The following is a 19,452-nucleotide window of genomic DNA, read 5'->3' as shown; positions in this document are numbered from 1 at the left end:
TCACTGCTGGAGGCTTTGTGGGCCTGCCATTCATAAAGGTAATTGTTTTCAGGTTTTTTGTAGGTTATTAGTTCTTCTGAGTTCTTCAGTCAGACTTCTTTAGGACTTAAAATGCTGAAGGCCATTCTGGGAAGATGGAGCTGGGAAAGCATTTTATTAAGAAGTCAGAGATGGGGGTTTTTTGTTTCTAGAAAGAGTCATAACCCATTCGGAGAATCAACAATAGGTAGAGCACATATCTTTGGGGTGAGGTCAATGATCAATATATCACATATTACTCTATGCAGAAAATACTGAAACTATTGATAAGTCATCACTTGCAGAGGGTATGGATAACCAGGCAATACTCCGAGTTGTAAATAAGCTTACTATGTTCTTGGAGTCATTAGGTTGGGTAGTTGCAAAGAAAGGCGAACCTTCCTCAGTTTGTTATCTGAAATAAAGATTTTGAGTGGAAGCCACACTCCCTTTTTCATATTTATAAAAAAAAAGCCAAGAACCTGCCCTTCTTTGTATTTGGCTATTTTATTGGTAATATAGTTCATATAGTACACTTTCAATGACATAGGGTCTTCTTCTTATGCCCAAATAATATCAAAATATATTATGCCTTCAGAAACCTCTAACATAATTATTTAGATTCATTGCATCAAGTTTAGCTTTATTCAGCTTGGTTCCCTCCAGGTATATTGGGACCATAAATTCCTAATTCACAAGCTGGCTTGGAATTCTGAAAGTACTTGCCTTATCAGATCTAGAGGGGAAAGTAGCAGGCTAGGGAAACTAATGTAATTTTTTCTGAAAACTCAATATACCATATATACTTCATTGTATTACTATTATTTATGATTATGTCATTACGTAAATCAAGCAATAAAATAGTGTGCTAAGCAGGTATTGATATATTTGAAGTGCTTATTTTATAATTATAAAAGGCAAACTAATTTAAATGTGTTCTTGTTCTCAGGCAAGACAATAGCATAGATTCTACTTCTTCTTTGAAGGAAGAAAACAAATTGGAAGGGCTGGATTCAAAACAAGGTAGGGATTGGAGAAAATCGAACTGTTTTGTGTTAGGTATCCTGATGTGATGCGACTGAAAATTGGGTGGGTGGGGAACTTTCCATGCATGTATATAAATATATTGTAAAGAACCATTAGCACTACATATTTATTTGGAAAAATATATTTATATGATATAAAACTTTGAATTAGCTTTTAGTTGTCAGGTAAGGAGAAAACAGGCATAGATGGATTGCACATTCCCATCAGGTAAACTCAATATTCATAATGACAATTCTTTAACCGTGATTTTGACTATGAGTTTTTTTTCCTGTTAGAATATAATTGATAGAACAGGGGAACTTCAGTAGCAGCATTGTCCTACTGTTCATACAGTTCTTGTCTTATATTAATGAATGGTTTTCATTCAACCATACAGGAAAAGGAAAATGGTGTTCCTAAACTCACAGTTGTGATGAGGATAAACTCCATCTGTTACTACTTCATAGACATAGGTCCAACTTTATTTTGTCCCCCCCAGTTGTGTGGATTTCAGCACCCAGAATTCTTATCAGATGACCTATCTATCTCCTGTAGAAATTTTAAAATTCAACCCTACCTATTTGATACCTCAGCCTTGTAGAAGGCTAACCTAGAGTTTGGAAAGTTGACAGGAACAATGTGTGTTAGAAATTGTAGGGAAGAGAATAACTTATTTTGTTGGTGGCAGTTGGATATGAATTCAGTGAGAAATTCCATTTATGGGTTTGTTTGAATTTCAACAGTTTCCCATCTATTTTGTGATGATAGGTATGTGCAACAAACTATAGGATTGGATCAAATAAGATCTTATTAGGATACATATTCCCACTAATTATTTCTGTAAATAAATACTTTATTTTTCTGTACTGGCCAATAAAGAAAATTCGACTTGAATAGAATAGAATTATGAGGCAATGAAACTTTAGTAAAATGCTGTGACTTTCTAAGGAATAGTTTAAATACTGCTTTTTTTGCACTCTAGTATGACCTTTGAATTGACATGTTTCCTGCAGATTTGCTCCCTTTCTTTTCTGCTATCAGGGGGAATTGATGACTTCTTGCAGATGATTACTTCTTTGTCCTTTTTATGACTTTATCAGCACCGTTTTCATGATGGCTTTAGGCAATGACAACAGTTCTAGTCAGGATGTTAACGTTTTAAGGAGCTTTGGAGAATGTGCAAGCATAAAATGGCAAAACTTAGTAACTGTTCTTATTCTACACTGTGATGCTGAAGATGAAAAATACAAAATCTTAAGAAAAAGTGATTCAGAGACAGAAATTAAGAACTCGGAAATAAATTTCACCATTTTAGTTGAAAGTACAAATGTAGGTTTTCATTTTGATAAAATGAGAAAGATAATGAGAGAAATACCACCAGAGACTTTTATTACTATGTAAAATTACGATGCAAAAAAGGAGAATAAAGCAGCTCAAGTAATTAAACATTTCTTAGGCCATTATAGCTGTGTCATTATTGTGTAGCATACATCTGTGGAGATTTCAAGCACTGAACAAAAAAATCCAGGCTGATAGCACTTCTTTTCAGAGTCAGATAACTTCTCATTCTTGAGGAAAAGGAGAAATGATTTCTCTAAAAAAAAATAAAAAAAATTGCCTCAGTCCCTCAGGTCAGTTCTTCTTTCACTTGGAACAGTTGTCTTTGACAAGAAGAGATGAGTATGCCAGAACATAACTTCTGATCTTTGAACTAGGCTTACTCAGTGGGGAACGTGATCTCTCACTGGAGAGCTTCTGATTAGCTGAACAGTATATTAAGTAAATATGGACTAGCAAGGCAAAATAATTTTCCATTCCTTAATCCTATTGATTCCCATTTCATTTGGTCTTTCACACCTCTCATTTGTTTCCGACAGTATGATATTTGGTTGCTTTTCTTAGGTGGTTGAAAATTAAATATTGCATCTCGTAGGTACAAGTTGAATATTTGATTATTATATTGACAACTATTTCTCAGAAGGCAATATTGATGACTACATATTTCAGAGGTTCCAAATTACTGATTTTGAACTTTTGCTTTATAACTGCAGTTGTTATAATTCACCCCACGCCTATCCTGCTGCACTGCTCTATGGTGTCAATTCATGAATGAGCAAAACATGTTGGGAATATATACCAAGAGTATATAATCACAACAGGGTCATCAGAACATGAAGGTCATTCCAGCTGCCCAGTTAAAGCATGTAGGCAGCTATATTGGGCAGCAGTAATATAGGAGGATGCTGACGGTACCTTTAGTGACAGTGGCAAAGGCTGTGCAGGAGAAGGCAATGGAAAACGACTCCTGTATTTTACCAAAACTCCCTCCTCTACATATGCACATGATGCGTAGGATAAAGTGATTGATGATACAGCACCAGATGATGAGCCCTTAAGGCCAGATGCACTTAACGTGCTATTGAGAAAGAGCTCAGTGGTGTTTATGACATGGTTAGATTAAAGCCTTCAGGATGTCTAGTTGCTGATGTTGCCATGCAGACAAAAAAAATCCAAAACGGCAAAAATAGAATTACAGTGGGAATATAGAATGTAAAAAACACGAACACAGGAAAACCAACACCATCAAAGGAAAAATAAAATAACTACAAATTGACATCTTAGGCATCAGCAAATGGAACTGGATTGGGATTGAATACTTGTAGTCAGAGCATCATACTATTTACTACTCAAGACATGAGAAATAAGGAACAACACTGCTTTCATAGTTAGGAATGGCTAACAGTTTAGTTAGCCATTCCTAATCATAGCATGGTTACAGTTCAATTAGCGACCTAGTACTATCAATTAGACTTTATGAAAAACCCTTTAATGTGACAGTTTTAAAGTTTATGTTCCAACCACTCATATAGAAGAGAAGGAGGTTGGTGAGTTTTTATGATCACATTCAATTTCAAATGGCCCAAATAGATTAGTAGTGTATCAATGAAGGCCTTGAAAAAGATATCAAGATGCTGGGGTATGTACGTCCACACGAATCAAAATCATACAAACAATGGATTTACTTGTGATACTGTATGGAAGTGAGAGTTGGACTTTGAAGAAACAGGATAGGAAGCGTATTCATGGTTTTCAATTTTGGAGTATTCACAGTAGTTTGAACTTTGGAGAAGATTTTTGAGAATATTGTAGAACACAGGTGTCAAACTCGTGATGCGATGTTTCGCAATGTTTTTTGCCTTTGTGGAGTCGGCGTGGGCGTGGTCTGTGGGTAACACATTCAGCCCGTGGGCTGCCAGTTTGACACCCCTGCTGTAGATAGTCAAGAAAACTGACAAATGGATCATCAAAAATACCAACCCACAATTATCCCTTAAGATGCAAGGGACTAGGCTCAAATGATCAAACTAGACTTATTATGTGAAGCTTTTCTCTAGAAAAGTCTATAATGCTGTTAATGGTAAAACAAAAGAGAAGAAGAGGATATCTATCAGCAAGGAAAATGAACAAATAGGTTGACCTTTGGAAGATTTGAAGAGTCAGATTGGGAAGGATCCCTTTGGAGTATATCTATCTGTGTAGTCGTTAAGGTTCCATAACTATTTCTTGGCGCATAATCAGATGTAACTAAGAAATGGAAAATCACAATCATAGCTATATTTCCTACACTGCAAGTGTTGCTCTATGCCCAGTTTAAATATGTTGCATTTAATATGGTAGCCTAATGTCTTCTGCATTTGATTTTCCTGGTTCTGCTAACCCCTCCCTCCCCACACACTCTATCTATCTATCTATCTATCTATCTATCTATCTATCTATCTATCTATCTATCTATCTATCTATCTATCTATCATCTATCTATCTATCATCTATCTATCTATCTATCTATCTATCTATCTATCTATCTATCTATCATCTATCATCAGAAAGGTACATAGTTTGACAAAAAATAGTCTTAAAGTATCAATTGCTGAAATCAGAACTTGCAAATAGAGCTCTGTGCAGTTGAATAGGCATAACTGATTATTTTGGTTTTGCCATTTTGATATTACTGATGAAATCATAATATTTATATACTGCAGCTGACTATCTATATTTCTAATATCTGTAAAATTACTTGTGCAGTGCTTTACTTTCCAGGTTTTTTCCCCAAGAAAAGCTACTTCCTACTTTATGGGCAAGAGCATTTATTATACATTTCTCTTAGTGTTCAGTATTGATTTTTTTCTCCCTCCAGATACCAGTTATATCATAAAAAGTCAAAGAAAGTATGTTTTTCTAAAGATTTTCTTCCTAGCTCATAAACACAAGACCCAACGCATATACGCACACAATGAAAGTTATGGCATTTCTTTCAGAAAAGATTTAAAACCAGAATAGTTTTTTTAAAGGCTTTTTCACTTTACTTTTGACTTGAGAGACAAAAAAAGTAGTCTTGCTTTAAATTGTTTGGAATGGCTGTAGATTAATTTCAGTAATATGTATTCTGCTGCTCAGTTTTTGGACAGACTTTGATGTGAATGGAAAGTAATTGATATAAAGATCAAATGCAGAATATTAACTTTTTTGTGTGTATGAAAAAGTTTTTATTTCTCTGTCATATTTTCCAAAAGAAGTATTCATGTTGCCAACTCATATATTATTATTGCCAACAGTGTAATAGTTAGGGTAGCAACTCTCTTATAGAAGCTTTGGTTTCTGAAACCTTCACAATGAACAGAGATTAGCACACATGAGAAAAGTGCTTAGCAGGCCGTTTTTATTATGTAAAAATGACAAGCAACCTTCAAATTGCAGTATCTGGGTAATTTGACTAGACCCTAGTAATAGCAATAGCACTTAGACTTATATACCGCTTCACGGTGCTTTACAGCCCTCTTTAAGCGGTTTACAAAGTCAGCATATTATCACCAACAATCTAGGTCCCCATTTACCAACCACGGAAGGATGGAAGGCTGAGTCAACCTTGAACCAGTCAGGATCAAATTCCAGGCTTTGGGCAGTGAGTTAGTACTGCAGTACTGCATTCTAACCACTGTACCACCACATGGTAATGCCAACCATTTACCGTATTTTTCAGCATATAAGACGTACCTTTTTTCCTCAAAAAGAGGCTGAAAATCTAGGTGCATCTTATACATCAAATACAGCAATGTTTGCCTCACGAAGCCCCACTCCCTCACCAAAATGGCCATGCATACCCTTATGGAAGCTTTCAGAAAGCTCCTGGGGGCTGGGGAGGGCAGAAATGAGCAAAAAACGGTCCGTTTTTTGTCGCCCCCAGCAGCATTCTATAAGCCTCCATAAGGCTATGCATGCAATTTTTTTTGACAAAAAACGGACTGTTTTTTGCTCGTTTTTGCCCCCCCCCCTGCAAGCCCCCCCCCCAAGGCTATTCATGCCTTTAAAAAAAACACGGGCCTGTTTTTGTGAAAAACGGGCCGTTTTTGAGAGGTTTGCAGATGAGAATTACATTGATCAGGTGTTGTGCCAGCAGAAAGAAAGTCTTAGGTGCTGCAGATTGTCAGCTATTTCCTTCTCCAGCACATGGATAAATACACCTGGAAATATCTACTTACCTACCTACTCTCTCCCTACCTACCTACTGTATTTCTCTCTTTCTCTCTCTCTCTCTCTTTCTCTCTCCTCCTCTACCTCCTACCTACTCTCTCCCTACCTATCTACTGTATTTCTCTCTCTATCCCTCTACCTTCCAACCTACCTACTCTCTCTCTCTCTCTCTCTCTCTCTCTCCCTATCTACTGTATTTCTCTCTCTCTCTTTCTATTTGTCTCTCTCTATCCCTCTACCTACCTACCTACACACACTCGCTCTCTCCCTCCCTCCCTACTTATTTCTCTCTCTCTATTTCTCTCTCTCTATCCCTTTATCTACCTACCTAACCTTTCTCTCTCTCTGCCACCCTCCCTCCCTACTGTATCTCTCTCTCTTTCTCTCCCTCTCTCCCCCTCTATCTACCTACCTACTTTTTATTTAATTTGCCTCTTCGAAACCTTGGTGCGTCCTATACTCCAGTACGTCTTATACTCCGAAAAAATATGGTAATTCTAAGAATTAATCTACCTGTCCCAATAAAGTCTGATTAGATAGACATATCTGGGATTTTCATTCTGATTATTGAGATTGGGATTGTTAATGCCCGAATGCATCCCAAAGGTGCTTTTTCAAAAGGCAATTGGACTTTTTTTGTTTTTTCTTGAAGATGTTTTGCTTCTCCTACAAGAAGCTTCTTCAATTCTGACTGATGGTGGAGAAGAGAAGGATTATACTTCTTGCAGTCATCTGGTTGTTAGCAGTCTCCAAATGGTCTCAGGATGGATTGAAGCTATCCAGATAGCCTCAATGACTGTCAGAGAGAGGGTTAAAGACCCGATGACTGCAAGGAATATAAATCCTTCCATTCTCCACCATTCAGGCAGAACTGAAGAAGCTTCTTGTAGGAGAAGCAAAACATCTTCAAGAGAAAAAAGAAAGATGAGTTGCCTTTTGAAAAAGCACTTTTGGGATAACTATGACCTGGATGACTTAGAATCTCTAAACATGGCCAAGTGCATCCATTCACATGCATTTTTCTTTTCTTTTTCTCACTTCTTTATCTCATCTTGCTATATTTTTCTTTAAAGGTTAGTCCCTCCTTCTTACAAAATACGTCTGTATGCTGCTTGTGGGGGTGTTTTTGAAGTGCTTAGATATGTGTTGATATCCAAGATGAAATTCCTTCAGTGTGTGCTACTAAAGTTAAATCTGTCTTGCCTGTATCATTCACTCAAAATGCATTGAAGAGTTGCTTCGCTGGATTGTTGCAGAGCAAAGGCCATTTCTACTACTACCTTAGTTAGGATTTCCCATGTTTTCTTACAATTTAATCTGCAAATAGAGTCAGAAATAAATTGATTAAAGAATGGTCAAGAAATTAAATTTAAGGTATTGTTGCTTTAATGATTATCAATGACTTTACAATCATTGTTAATTACATAGCAATTATGTTAATTTGTAGAAGAGTAAAATTAATTTTCAGATTTCTAGATCAGATTCAGATTGTCACAGCAATGTTTTCATCATTCTAGAGAATTGGCAATATGGTTCCCTGGTATACCCCATACAGATCTACGTTCCCCAAGGTACATAAAAGTCCTGCTACTTCCTTGATAAGTAATAACAGCCTCTAATTTGGGGAAGTGGGTCAATGGAGGCATATTGACCCTGACATGATTATTTTGCCAGTTCTTTTAAGTATTATCAATTAAATATTGCAATTCATTATTTGTTCTTTGACCAAGTCGAACAGATGGCCACAGCCAGTCAAAGGGATTGCATTGAGAAAAGATCAACCAGCTTGAATCCTTGAGTGGAAAATCATCAGGAAACTACTGTGCCGGAAATAATTCAGAAAAAAATAATTTAAAAGTGATTAAGACAAAAAGGTAGAAAGCTTATAACATTTATAGCAAGGTTATAAAAGTGTTTATACACTTCATAAAACTGTTTAAACCTGCCGAAGTTCATTGTAAGTAAAAAAAAAAAGTTTCATACAATGCCTAATTGTGTCAGAAAGGGTGAAAATAACTTCTAAAAGTGTTTAAATAACTTTGTTTTAACAAATTCACAGCAGAAACTATGATTTTTAACTATAATAGCTATGAATAGAATCATGAGATCTTGAAAGTATCTTCATTAGTAGCTTCAAAAGGACCTTTGGCTTTCTGTAGATGGTACTGTTAAAATGCTGAACTAATTGGGGCTTTGACCTGATCCAGCAAAACATGTTCTTTCTTTGTCTCTGTATTCTACTGCTTACAAAATCTGTCATTGTACTGTTTTGTAGTATTAAATTGCTCTGTTAATAGTTAATAGCACTAGCACTTAGACTTATATACAGCTTTACAGTGCTTTACAACCTTCCCTAAACAGTTTACAGAGACAGCATATTGCCCCCAACAATCTGGGTCTTCATTTTATCCACCTCAGAAGGATGAAAGGCTGAGTCAACTTTGAGCCTGGTGAGATTTGAACTGACAAATTGCAGGCAGCTGGCAGGCAGCAGAAGTGCCTGCTGTAATTGCACTAACTGCACCACCAATAATAGATACGTAGCTTCAAAGTATAAATGACTACATTTGTAGTACCTGATGACTCAATATCATATAAATATATATTTTCTTTTAGTATCAAAGAATAAAATCCATACTCTACATCAATGTTTTTCAACCTTGGCAACTTTTAAGATATGTGAATTTCAACTGCTGACTGGGGAATTCCAGGAGTTGAAATCCAAACATCTTAACCTTGCCGACATTGAGAACGTCAGTTTCTCTGGATTAAAAGCTCCTCACAGCTGGTTTTGAACATCCAAGCAAATTTGGGACTTACATTTTTAGTACCTCAGTTATCTTGTTGCATTATTCTTAAACCTAATGGAAATGTCAAAGGTGGTATAACTTAAACAGATTTTCCCAAACAGGTGTCCTCAATTGGTATCAGAATTCCTATGTAAAAGAAAGTACTATACCGGAGAAGGTTGAATTATAAAATGGGACTCTAGTATTTATAGAAATCACTTCTAAAATTTCTGAGCCTTAGTGCATGCTCAGATTGGGTTAAGTCCACACTGCAGTTGTTACACTTGTGTATCAGTCACAAGGCAGTTTACAACAATTAAAATACAAACTATAAAACATTAATATATTAAAACTATAGAACAGAATCAGGAACATATGCAGTCACTGTCAGCACCACAGGAAAACTGTCACTGTAAATCTTAATAAGTTTATATATTAGAGGAGAGAGGCTTCCCAACGGATTATTTGGTACTATGCTGTTTAGGGCTTTATAAATCCACACCAATAACTGACTAGTACAAGTAACCAAGTATAGGTATAACATAGTTCTGTATTACCTAATGCTTTTTGGATAATCCAAAACAATCTCATTTTACAGTAATGTAGACATTATCACACCATGGATCACTAGATACAGGTTAGCTAAAGATTGGGAAGTGAAAATAGACATTTGTAGGAGCGTGGTATAAAGGCCTTATGAATATTTGGGGCAAAATGTTAGTGTACTTCATTTATTTATTTAAGAAACTTTATATGGCCTCCCAACTCACTTTCAGTGGCCTCAGGTGGCTTACAAGGATAAAAGACCAATACAAAACCAATAAAAAAAGCAATAATCCCCCTCCCGGTGACAACAATCAAATGAACCGTTCAATGTCTCTGTCCCACTCTGGGATTCCCAGGCCTGTGGGCAAAACCAGATCTTAAGGACCTTGCAAAAGAGTGTCAAAGTGGGCAGCCGAGTTATCTCCATGGGGATGATGTTCCACAGGGAGGGAGTGGCTATGGAGAAAAGCCTTTTTTTTGGTTCAGCTAGATCAGTGGTGGGCAACCTTTTTTTTCAACTGAGCCAAATCTCGCCAAAACCACGATTGAAATTTACTTTGAGAGCCACATTTTTAAAACCGAAAATACATAGGATGGTACACTGTTTTTAGTTTCAATAAGTTTTTATTGAGAATATTCTGCATGCAAGTGTCCACATAGGTCGGGAGGATACAAATAACACAACTAATAAAACAAAAACTTTAGAACGATATTATTTATCGATAACGTTAAATTCCGTAAAATTTGCCTTACAATGTAGAGAAAATTACATCCTGACATTGACTGACAAAGTCACAACCACTAATGTGAACATTGGCCTTGCATTTCCTTGGATAGTTTGAGTAAGTCAGGTTTGTATGTTGTTGTTTTTAATTTCATCTCTCTCTCCCACTTTCTTTTTTTCTTTTTCTTTCTCTCTCTCTCTCTGGCTCTTTGTCTCTCTCTCCCTCCCTCCCCCATCTCTGTCACTCTGTGTGTGTGTGTGTGTCTGTCTGTCTCTCACTCACTCTGTGTGTGTGTGTGTGTCTGTCTCTGTCTCTCCCTCTGTCTCTCTCCCCTCCCTTCCTCTCTCTCTGTCACTCTGTGTATGTGGGTGTGTCTGTCTCTCACTCATTCACTTAATCACTCACTCTGTGTGTGTCTCTCTGTCTGTCTATCTTTCTCTCCCTCCCTCCCCCTCTCTGTCTCTCTCTGTCTGTGTGTGTGTGTGTGTCTGTCTGTCAGTCTCTCTCTGATTCCCTCCCTCACTCCCTCTCTCTGTTCCTCTATCTGTCTGTCTTTCTCACTCACTCACACACACACTGTGGTCACCTTGTTGAGTGTTCCAATCACATTTGAAACACTCAACAACTGGCCTGCATTTATGGTATTTTGCAGCATTCTGCAGTCATAGGACCAAAATTGGTTGTCACTCGCCCGGGCTTTTGCAGAAGCCTCCCTCCGAAGCCCGAGAGGAGGGAGGGGAGCGGGCACCCGGCACACAGAAGAGCCGCATTGAAGGGTGTAAAGAGCCGCATGTGGCTCCCGAGCCGCGGGTTGCCCACCACTGAGCTAGATGAACCTCCTTGGATCTGTAACATTTGCTGCCTCCCTGTTGTAATGGGTTGGGTCAATGTGGCTGGGAAAAGATGGTCCTTAAGTTAACCTGGTCCCAAGCCATGTGGGGCTTTGAATGAAACAAATCAGTAGCCAACGCAGCTCCCTCGGAAGTGATGACTTGTGCACATCTAGGTCTGCACAAAACCATGTGGGCTTCTGCATTTTGAACCAATTGAAGCTTATGGATTCTTTTCAAGGGCAGTCCCATGTAGAGTGTGTTGTAATAGTCCAGACGGGAGGTGACTAGGGCATGTGTGACTATGAGCAAAGATTGTTGGTTCCCAGAAAGGACGTAACTGGTGCACAACTTGCCATTGCACAAAAGCCCTCCTGACCACAACTGCATTGCTCCTTGAGCAAGAGTTGGTGAGTCCAGGAGAAGCTCCAGATTATGCACCAGAATGAGAGATCTGGCCATCAACCACACTTTTGTCTTCTAAGGATTCAAATGTAATTTATTGCCTCTCATCAAGCCTATTGCTACCATCAAACATAACTAAACAAATAAGAATGCCATAATTGTTATGAAGGAAACCTAAATTGAAATCTAAACCTCACTGAATGTCTTTGCATAGATATATCTAATACGTATACTACTGTACTGATAACTATTTTTGTATTTTTGTTACAATACATAAAGTAATTTTAAAGTACTTTTAAACTGCACTTTAGGAATTAAATTTACTTCTAAAATAATAAACAGTAGTCAGTCCCAGAGGCTTCCCACATCAACTTTCATTTTGAAATGCAGACGCGTCCTTATGATATAAAACCTTATGACATTTTAATTAGGAAAATAGATCATGCAATTCCATACGATGGAATAAATTTTCCAAGCGCTGCTGCTTTGGACTACTGCATGTTCTTGTAAATTGGAATAAAAATGCATTAAAACTCGTCTAAATTAAATCAGTCATAAGGTAGGGAGAGTGCCGGAAAGAGAGAAACTTGTTTTTAATTTATAGATGACCTTTCTTATACTTTAAATCTGGGCAAAGGAATATTTGTGTGCAAAAGCAACTGCAAGGTGATGAAAAGCAGCTCTTCCTTTTTGGTAAGCCTTCTGAATTTGTTCATTTTGTGCCGCAGGCAAAGGAGAAGATAGCGATATTCTCAGCATCAATGCAGATGCATACGACAGTGACATCGAAGGACCATGCAATGAAGAAGATAATCCAGATGTGCCAGAACGGACGGTTGGAAGTGGAGACGGTCAGATAGATGACCTTCAGAAAGACATTGAGAAAAGTGTCAACGAAATCCTGGGGCTTGCTGAATCCTCCCCAAAGGATTCCAAGGCGGCAGATTTAGCAGTTCCTCCAACAGATGATGTTCAGCCATCAGCACAGCAGCTGGAACTCCTGGAGCTTGAGATGCGAGCGAGGGCTATTAAGGCCCTTATGAAAGCTGGAGATGTAAAAAAATAGCCGCAGGGCTGTTTCATTTGTTAGATAGTTGGATTTGCTCTGATGAGTGTAGGGTCAGCTTCTTTCCACTCTATGGTCTATTTGGACTAGTTTTGACATTCCTCATTCAAGCCCTTTGGGTATTCTAGCTCATAGCCAAAATAGTTGGCAGCGGTTTATCAGGGCCATCAGTCTGCTTCTGTGACTTATATAAATGGATGCTGGTATTTTCCCCCCAGCTGTCCTTATTTTCTAGTCCGGGTTAGATTATTTCCCAATGTGAATTGGAAACCAGAGTCAGAGGCAGTATAGTTGCAGCTAAGACCTGTTGCTCTATAGACCAGAATAATCCCAGGGTTATCTCTAGCTTTTGAGGAATTGAAGCTTTGGTTGTGTTTAGGTAGCGGCTATATCTGCAGGGAAGTAAAACATAGAAGCACCACACATTTAGGAGGGTACAGACCACAAGAATATCTTGTATTATCATCATCATCATCATTTATGATGCTTTGTGATTGCTTTGATGCCAGCAACAAATGTTCATAATTCTATGGTTTGAAATTAAATTTAATTCATGTCCCTCTTAATGGTAATTTTGGATATCTGTCTGTTATCTTAAATTCTATACAGGCAGTTCTTGACTAATGACCACTTGTTCAGTGACTGTTCAAAATTACAGTGATGATGAATGAGGGGGACCTATGATGAGTCCATGAAGTTGCAGTCATTGCAGCATCCCTGTGGTCATGTGATCTCTATGCAGGTGCTCAAGCACCTGGGTGAGCTGCAGTCACATGATCACCGTTTGCAACCTTTCCTGCCAGCTTCCCACAAGCAAAGTCAATGGGGAAGCTGGCAGAGAAGGTCACAACTAATTTTGTAAGTTGCTCTTGCTGCTTTTTCTCCCGAGGAACCCCACGAGGGAGTATGATATACCAGGGGTTTTGTACTCCATAGCGTTTCCCCAGCCACCCCCTCCAGTGCTTACTCCTGGCTCCTGCCAGGCAGCCCACCACTCCCTGGTGCCCTCCTGCAGTATCCTCCATGCTCCTTACCTGGGACTCCTGCCTCTTCCCAATGAATGACCTGCATAGTCATTAAGAGTTACATAGGGTTACAAGGGCAACTGGATTACTGGGTTTGTCATCCTAAGTGATGTCACACATTTAGTGATGGCAATACCAGTCCCAATTGCTGTCATAATCCTATAAAGCAACTTTTGGTGGCTGAGAGTAGATAAGTATATAAATTGCAGAATGTAAATTGATAGTTAAATATAAATCTTTAAGCATGGCTTAGATTGCATAATCAGTATGATGAAAGTAAAATTTGAAACTCAAAGAATGCTACAGAGGCACCTGACTGTTAGAACAAGTGGTACAGAAGTACTTAATTTCTTGACCTGTAAGGTTCTTTTCTGTTCTTTATCAGTAATGTTTTAGAGCTTCTCTTTGGCAAAGTGAAATTACATTTACACTTAATTTAGAGGGAATTTTGTTTCTTTCTTAAATATTTGGCTATTGTGAACTATAGGGAAGAGTAAGACCAGATGTTAAAAAAAAGAAGTGATTTTGTTTGAACATGCAAATGCTTTGTAGTTCTTTATTCAGGGTATGAAGCACAACAGTTTGAAAACACAGATGGAAAACCAACATATACAAATGACTGGCAATAAATTGATTTCTTAAGTGCAGATTCGGAACTTTTTCCCCCCAATAAAAATGTTTGGATCTAGTGGGGAATTTAAATTGGACAGGGCAGCACATGCCAAAAAGCTTTGCAAGATATAGAAGTATACCAAACTCAGTGTGGTTACTTGTTCTATGTTACTGCAAAACAGAGAAGGAATGAAGAGAAACTGGCCAAGAAATACCCATTTTATACCATCCTATATTCTGGAATCAGATAAACATCATAAACTGGAATAAAGAGAGAAAGATGGGTAGCAAAAAAGGAAATAACTCTCTCCTAGAGTGTGTATGTCAGTTGACCTAGGAAGAAATCTAGGAGAGGACTGAATAGCGATTGATCCTCTGGTGTTTCAGCAAATCCTGCCTTTAGTTTCCAGAAATGATCAGTGAGCCAAACATATAAGGGGCATTTAGAAGCCACATTTATGGACTATAGTTTTAGGTAACGTTGGTTTCAACATTTAAAATTTAAAAAGTAAAAAACTCTGATGAAATTTCAGCTAGTCCTTGTGAATAATGGAAGGAATCACATAGGCATATGTGATTGGAATAGTTTCATAGAGATTAGAATTATGTTTTTTTATTAGTTTTGGAAATATAAAATTGGTTTATATTTGTTTTCATGTAAGACTTGTTTGGAAAACAACATATTCATTAAAAATGAAACTTACACAATTCAAACAGTTCGCTTCTCAGAAATATGTAGTATGTATTTAGGATTATTTAATTTTGTATTTGCTCAATATTAACATTATTTTGGTACTTAATCACCTGATTCATGAAAGTTTCTTTTAATGAACCATCTAAATAATATTTAAGCCTTAAAACTCGTTATTGTTAAGTACTTTTATTGCAGCAGCATCTTTTATGCAACTGTATATTAAGCAGTTCATGACTATGTTTTTTCAAAAAGTCAGGTTTAGACTCACTGATGTCTAAAAGAATACAATGAGTGGGTAACCTTTTCCTCCTAGCTCAGAATGTTTCATACTTATACATTTTCTTTTACTTTTTGTTTCTATATCATTGAAGAAAGCAATTTTGCTTGGAAGAGTTAGCTGTAAAAGGAAACTAGGCCGCCAAAGAACACAGTGGCTGGACTCCATCAAAGTTTACACCAGCAAGAGTATGAAAAAATTGAAAGAACTCAAGATTGGAAGATGAGGAGAGATGTGCCCATAGAATTGCCAAGAGTCAGACATAACTGAATGGATAACGCCATCATTTGTTCCTATGAGGAAACAAATCGCCTTTTCCATCTCATAACCACCATCATTATGTGTAGTATTTTAAAGAATATTGGAACTAGATTGGCTCCTATTTAATTAAAGAAAAAATACACATAGTGCATCTTATATATTTTACAGTGTATCACATAGCAGAAGATACAGCTATGGATCTTGACATCGGAAAACAGAATTAAAACCAAATTTGCAGATGATATCAAGATAGCAAAAACCAAATGTGTGTGAGAAGAGCTTTAGAACAATCTTATTTAAATTGAAGAATGGCTAATCAAATGCAAATACAGTTAAATTTAAGTGAGTGTGAAAAATGATAGATAAAATAAAATTCCTTAATGGTACACACACATGTGATGGGGTCCGAGATCTCTCTTTATCATCCTCGAGAAAACTCTTAGAGTTACAATGGATGGCACAATGAACATATCAGCTCAATATCTGGTAGCTGTGAAAAAGGCAGATTCCATGATAGGAGTCTCTAGAACTGGGGTGTCAAACTCAAGGCCCAGGGGCTGGATTCAGCCTTCAGGGTGCTTAGATCTGGCCTGTGGGGCCACCCTGGAAACAGCGAAGGACCGGCCCACAGTGCCTCTGGCAACAAAAATGGAGCTCGGGAGGGCCACAACATGAGTGACAAGCTGGCCACACCCACATTGACTATGCCCCCTGAGGTCAAACACAACCCTTATGCAGCCCTCAATGAAATCGAGTTTGACACCCCTCCTCTAGAAAATTGTCAAGCCTTTTCAGAAAGAGATGATACTTTGCATCCAGAATTCTATATGCTGTTCTCAGATACCACATTTTGGCAGGGGTGGGGGAGTGAAATAAAGTACAGAAGAGGGCAACCAAAGTGACTGATGGCTCAATACTCTTCTGTGAGAAAATGCTAGAATGTTTGGGACTCAAGGAAACAGCCAAGTGAGGGGGAATATAGTTGAGATGTATATGATACATGCTGTGGTGAAAATGGACAGTTTTGTCTCCTCTCTAAACATGATCCATGGGAGGGAGATTGAGAGCAGACACAAAAAAATATTTCTTCACTCAGTGCAAAATTAACTTATGAAATTCACCGTCACATAACATGATAATGACCATTAAGTTGGGTTGCTCTAAGAGAGGATCAATAAATTCAATATTAGTTGCAGGGCAATAACAGCAAATGCGGTGGCTCAGTCGCTAAGACGCTGAAAGGTTGGCAGTTCGGCGATTCAAATCCCTAGTGCCGCATAACGAAGTGAGCTCCCATTACTTGTCCCAACTTCTGCCAACCTAGCAGTTTGAGAGCATGTAAAAATGCAAGTAGAAAAATAAGAGCCACTTTTGATGGGAAGGTAACAGCGTTCCGTGCGCCTTCGGTGTTTAATCATGCCGGCCACATGACCATGGAGATGTCTTCGGACAGCACTGGCTCTTCAGCTTTGAAACGGAGATGAGCACTGCCTCCTAGAGTTGGGAATGACTAGCACATATGTGCAAGGGGAACCTTTACCTTTGCCTTTAACAGCAGTAGGAAGTATGTATCCACCTCCTATTTATCAACAATTGAGACACATCTGTACCCATTGTGAAAAATGAAATTCTGGACTGCAACAGACATTGGCTTGGTTCAGCAGGCCTGTTTTTCATTTCTTTCTCAAATGTGTAATTACAATAATATAGAACTAATTTGTATATTAAGGCACCAGGCTAGAAGCTTGGAGACTGCAAGTTTTAATCTTACCTTAGCGTGAAAGCCAGCTGAGTGATCTTGGGCCAATCCCTCTCAGCCCAACTCATTTTAATTAAAATAGATGATTTTTTTCTCTAAAGATGCTGTAATGTCCATGAGGACATGCTAGTAAATCAAAATGGTTTCATCAGGAGAATTTGTTTTGTTGGAGTTGCAAAAGAAGCTGTTTAAAATATTGAAGAAATTCGTAACCATCTGAATGGATTATAGACCAAGACTGTTGTAAAAAGAAGGAACACAACATTGGCTTATTTAACTAGAATTAAAGTAGGACATGTTGCTATTTGGGGCTGTTCTTTTTGGATTTGCTGATATTTGGAGTAAAAAAAAATGTTGTGTACTGGATTTGCTTATATTTAATATGGTGTTTAACATTTTTCCTTACAGTTACTTTATATATCTTAATTTGATTGCATTTAAACTGGCTGAGTATTTAACAAGTAAAGAAGTTTGGAGAACCTGCTCTTTCTAAAGGAAAAATTAGCCTTCTTTGTTACATTAAATGTTAGGTTTTTTTTGTTCATATTAGGGCACTGGGATTACTTTTACCTTTGCTAAATGTATTTATAATTAGGAATGAGGCATGGGATGATTACCTGAACAGGATATGTTGCTATCTGGAGAGATTCTTTTCCAAACTGTTGGCATTTGGAATGAAAAAAATGTTGTGAAGAGAGTTTGTTTGCAGTTAACATGGTGCTTTCCCTACAGTTGCTGTAGAAGAAAAGGATGTTTGTGAGTTTTTTTAAAAGGAAAAATGGTCCCTCTTTGTCATTTTAAATTGTAGGAGTTTGTTTGTTTGTTTACAATAGGATTACAGGACTACTTTATGCCTTTTAAATGTGATTTTGCTTACATTTAAAAGTTCAGATGTGAAATGTTGAGTTTTATATATGTTCATTAAAATTAATATTTTAGAGCTCTGTTTGGATTTTAGTGATTTTTTTTTTTTTTTTTTTGCTGGCACCTGGATTGGAGAAGATGTTGGATTTGCCTACAGTTAAGAGATGAGTGACGGAAGGAAGAAGTTTATATTTGTTAATTAAGAGCAGGTGAAGAGATTATGAAATTGTTTATATTCAATGTGATGAGGGTGGGAAGTTGATTTCTTGGAGGGGGGGGTCCTTTTCCTTTTTTAGTTTGCTATTATCTCTTACTGTTGTAACCAAAACCCTTAATAAAAATTATTTTAAAAATGCACAATACACACACACACACGTACGTATGTTGTGGATACCAGCCTACATCAACAATTCTGCAAACTGCCAGCCTTATGCCAGCTAGTTATTCAACCTTCAGTGAGTCAGGGATGTCATTTGGTCATTTGCTGAGACAAATTACCCAAGCCTTTCTTTGCTGGAAATAGAAAAATGTGACATCTTTTTAAACAAGAACAGCAGCTATAGATAGGGAGAAAAGGGCTGCCTATCTCTTCAGCAGTCTCAATATTAATTTATAAGAATTCCCAGGAAATGGGAAGCCCAGGAATAATTAAAGCAGACAGAATATTTGTTTCATGAAACTGTTATCTCTGGAAAAAAAATAGGTAAAAACATATCACTAGGAACTTTGTGCTAAGTTTATTTTTAACTGTCTGTTGCTAAAGTCCTCTGTATAAATTAGAAAATTGAGTGTATCCCAGCCTTCCCTTCTATCCTTCAGGCTGACCTTAACTTTAGTTATAATCCTCTGGTCATGTGTGTATTAGTTTGCAATTCATCTGTAGAAAGCTGCCATCTAGTCGTCTACCTGGCACTGCATAAGGTATCTTTTGTACAGATAGTCTTCAACATAGCAAGCATTTAACGACCATTCAAAAATTACAACAACCCTGAAAAAACTTACTTAATGATCAGTTTTGCACATTTA

At 37.5% G+C, this 19,452-nt stretch overlaps 1 protein-coding gene across 1 annotated transcript in view; it reads left to right on the top strand.

Moving 5' to 3' along the window:
* CAAP1 (caspase activity and apoptosis inhibitor 1) overlaps positions 1-18,587 on the top strand; it is a 35,582-nt gene extending 16,995 nt beyond the window's left edge. The window contains exons 5-6 of the mRNA XM_081941106.1: positions 968-1,041; positions 12,597-18,587. Coding sequence (XP_081797232.1) covers positions 968-1,041; positions 12,597-12,934 — 412 coding nt within the window. The 3' untranslated portion in view covers positions 12,935-18,587. The remainder of the gene's footprint in view (positions 1-967; positions 1,042-12,596) is intronic.
* Positions 18,588-19,452: the final 865 nt, after the last annotated feature.

Source organism: Natrix helvetica (assembly GCF_964273705.1).
Source record: "Natrix helvetica genome assembly, chromosome: 2".
In the NCBI taxonomy this organism is placed as follows: domain Eukaryota; kingdom Metazoa; phylum Chordata; class Lepidosauria; order Squamata; family Natricidae; genus Natrix; species Natrix helvetica.
Note: the sequence above shows the minus strand (reverse complement) of the source record. Positions and strands in the feature narration are given on the sequence as shown.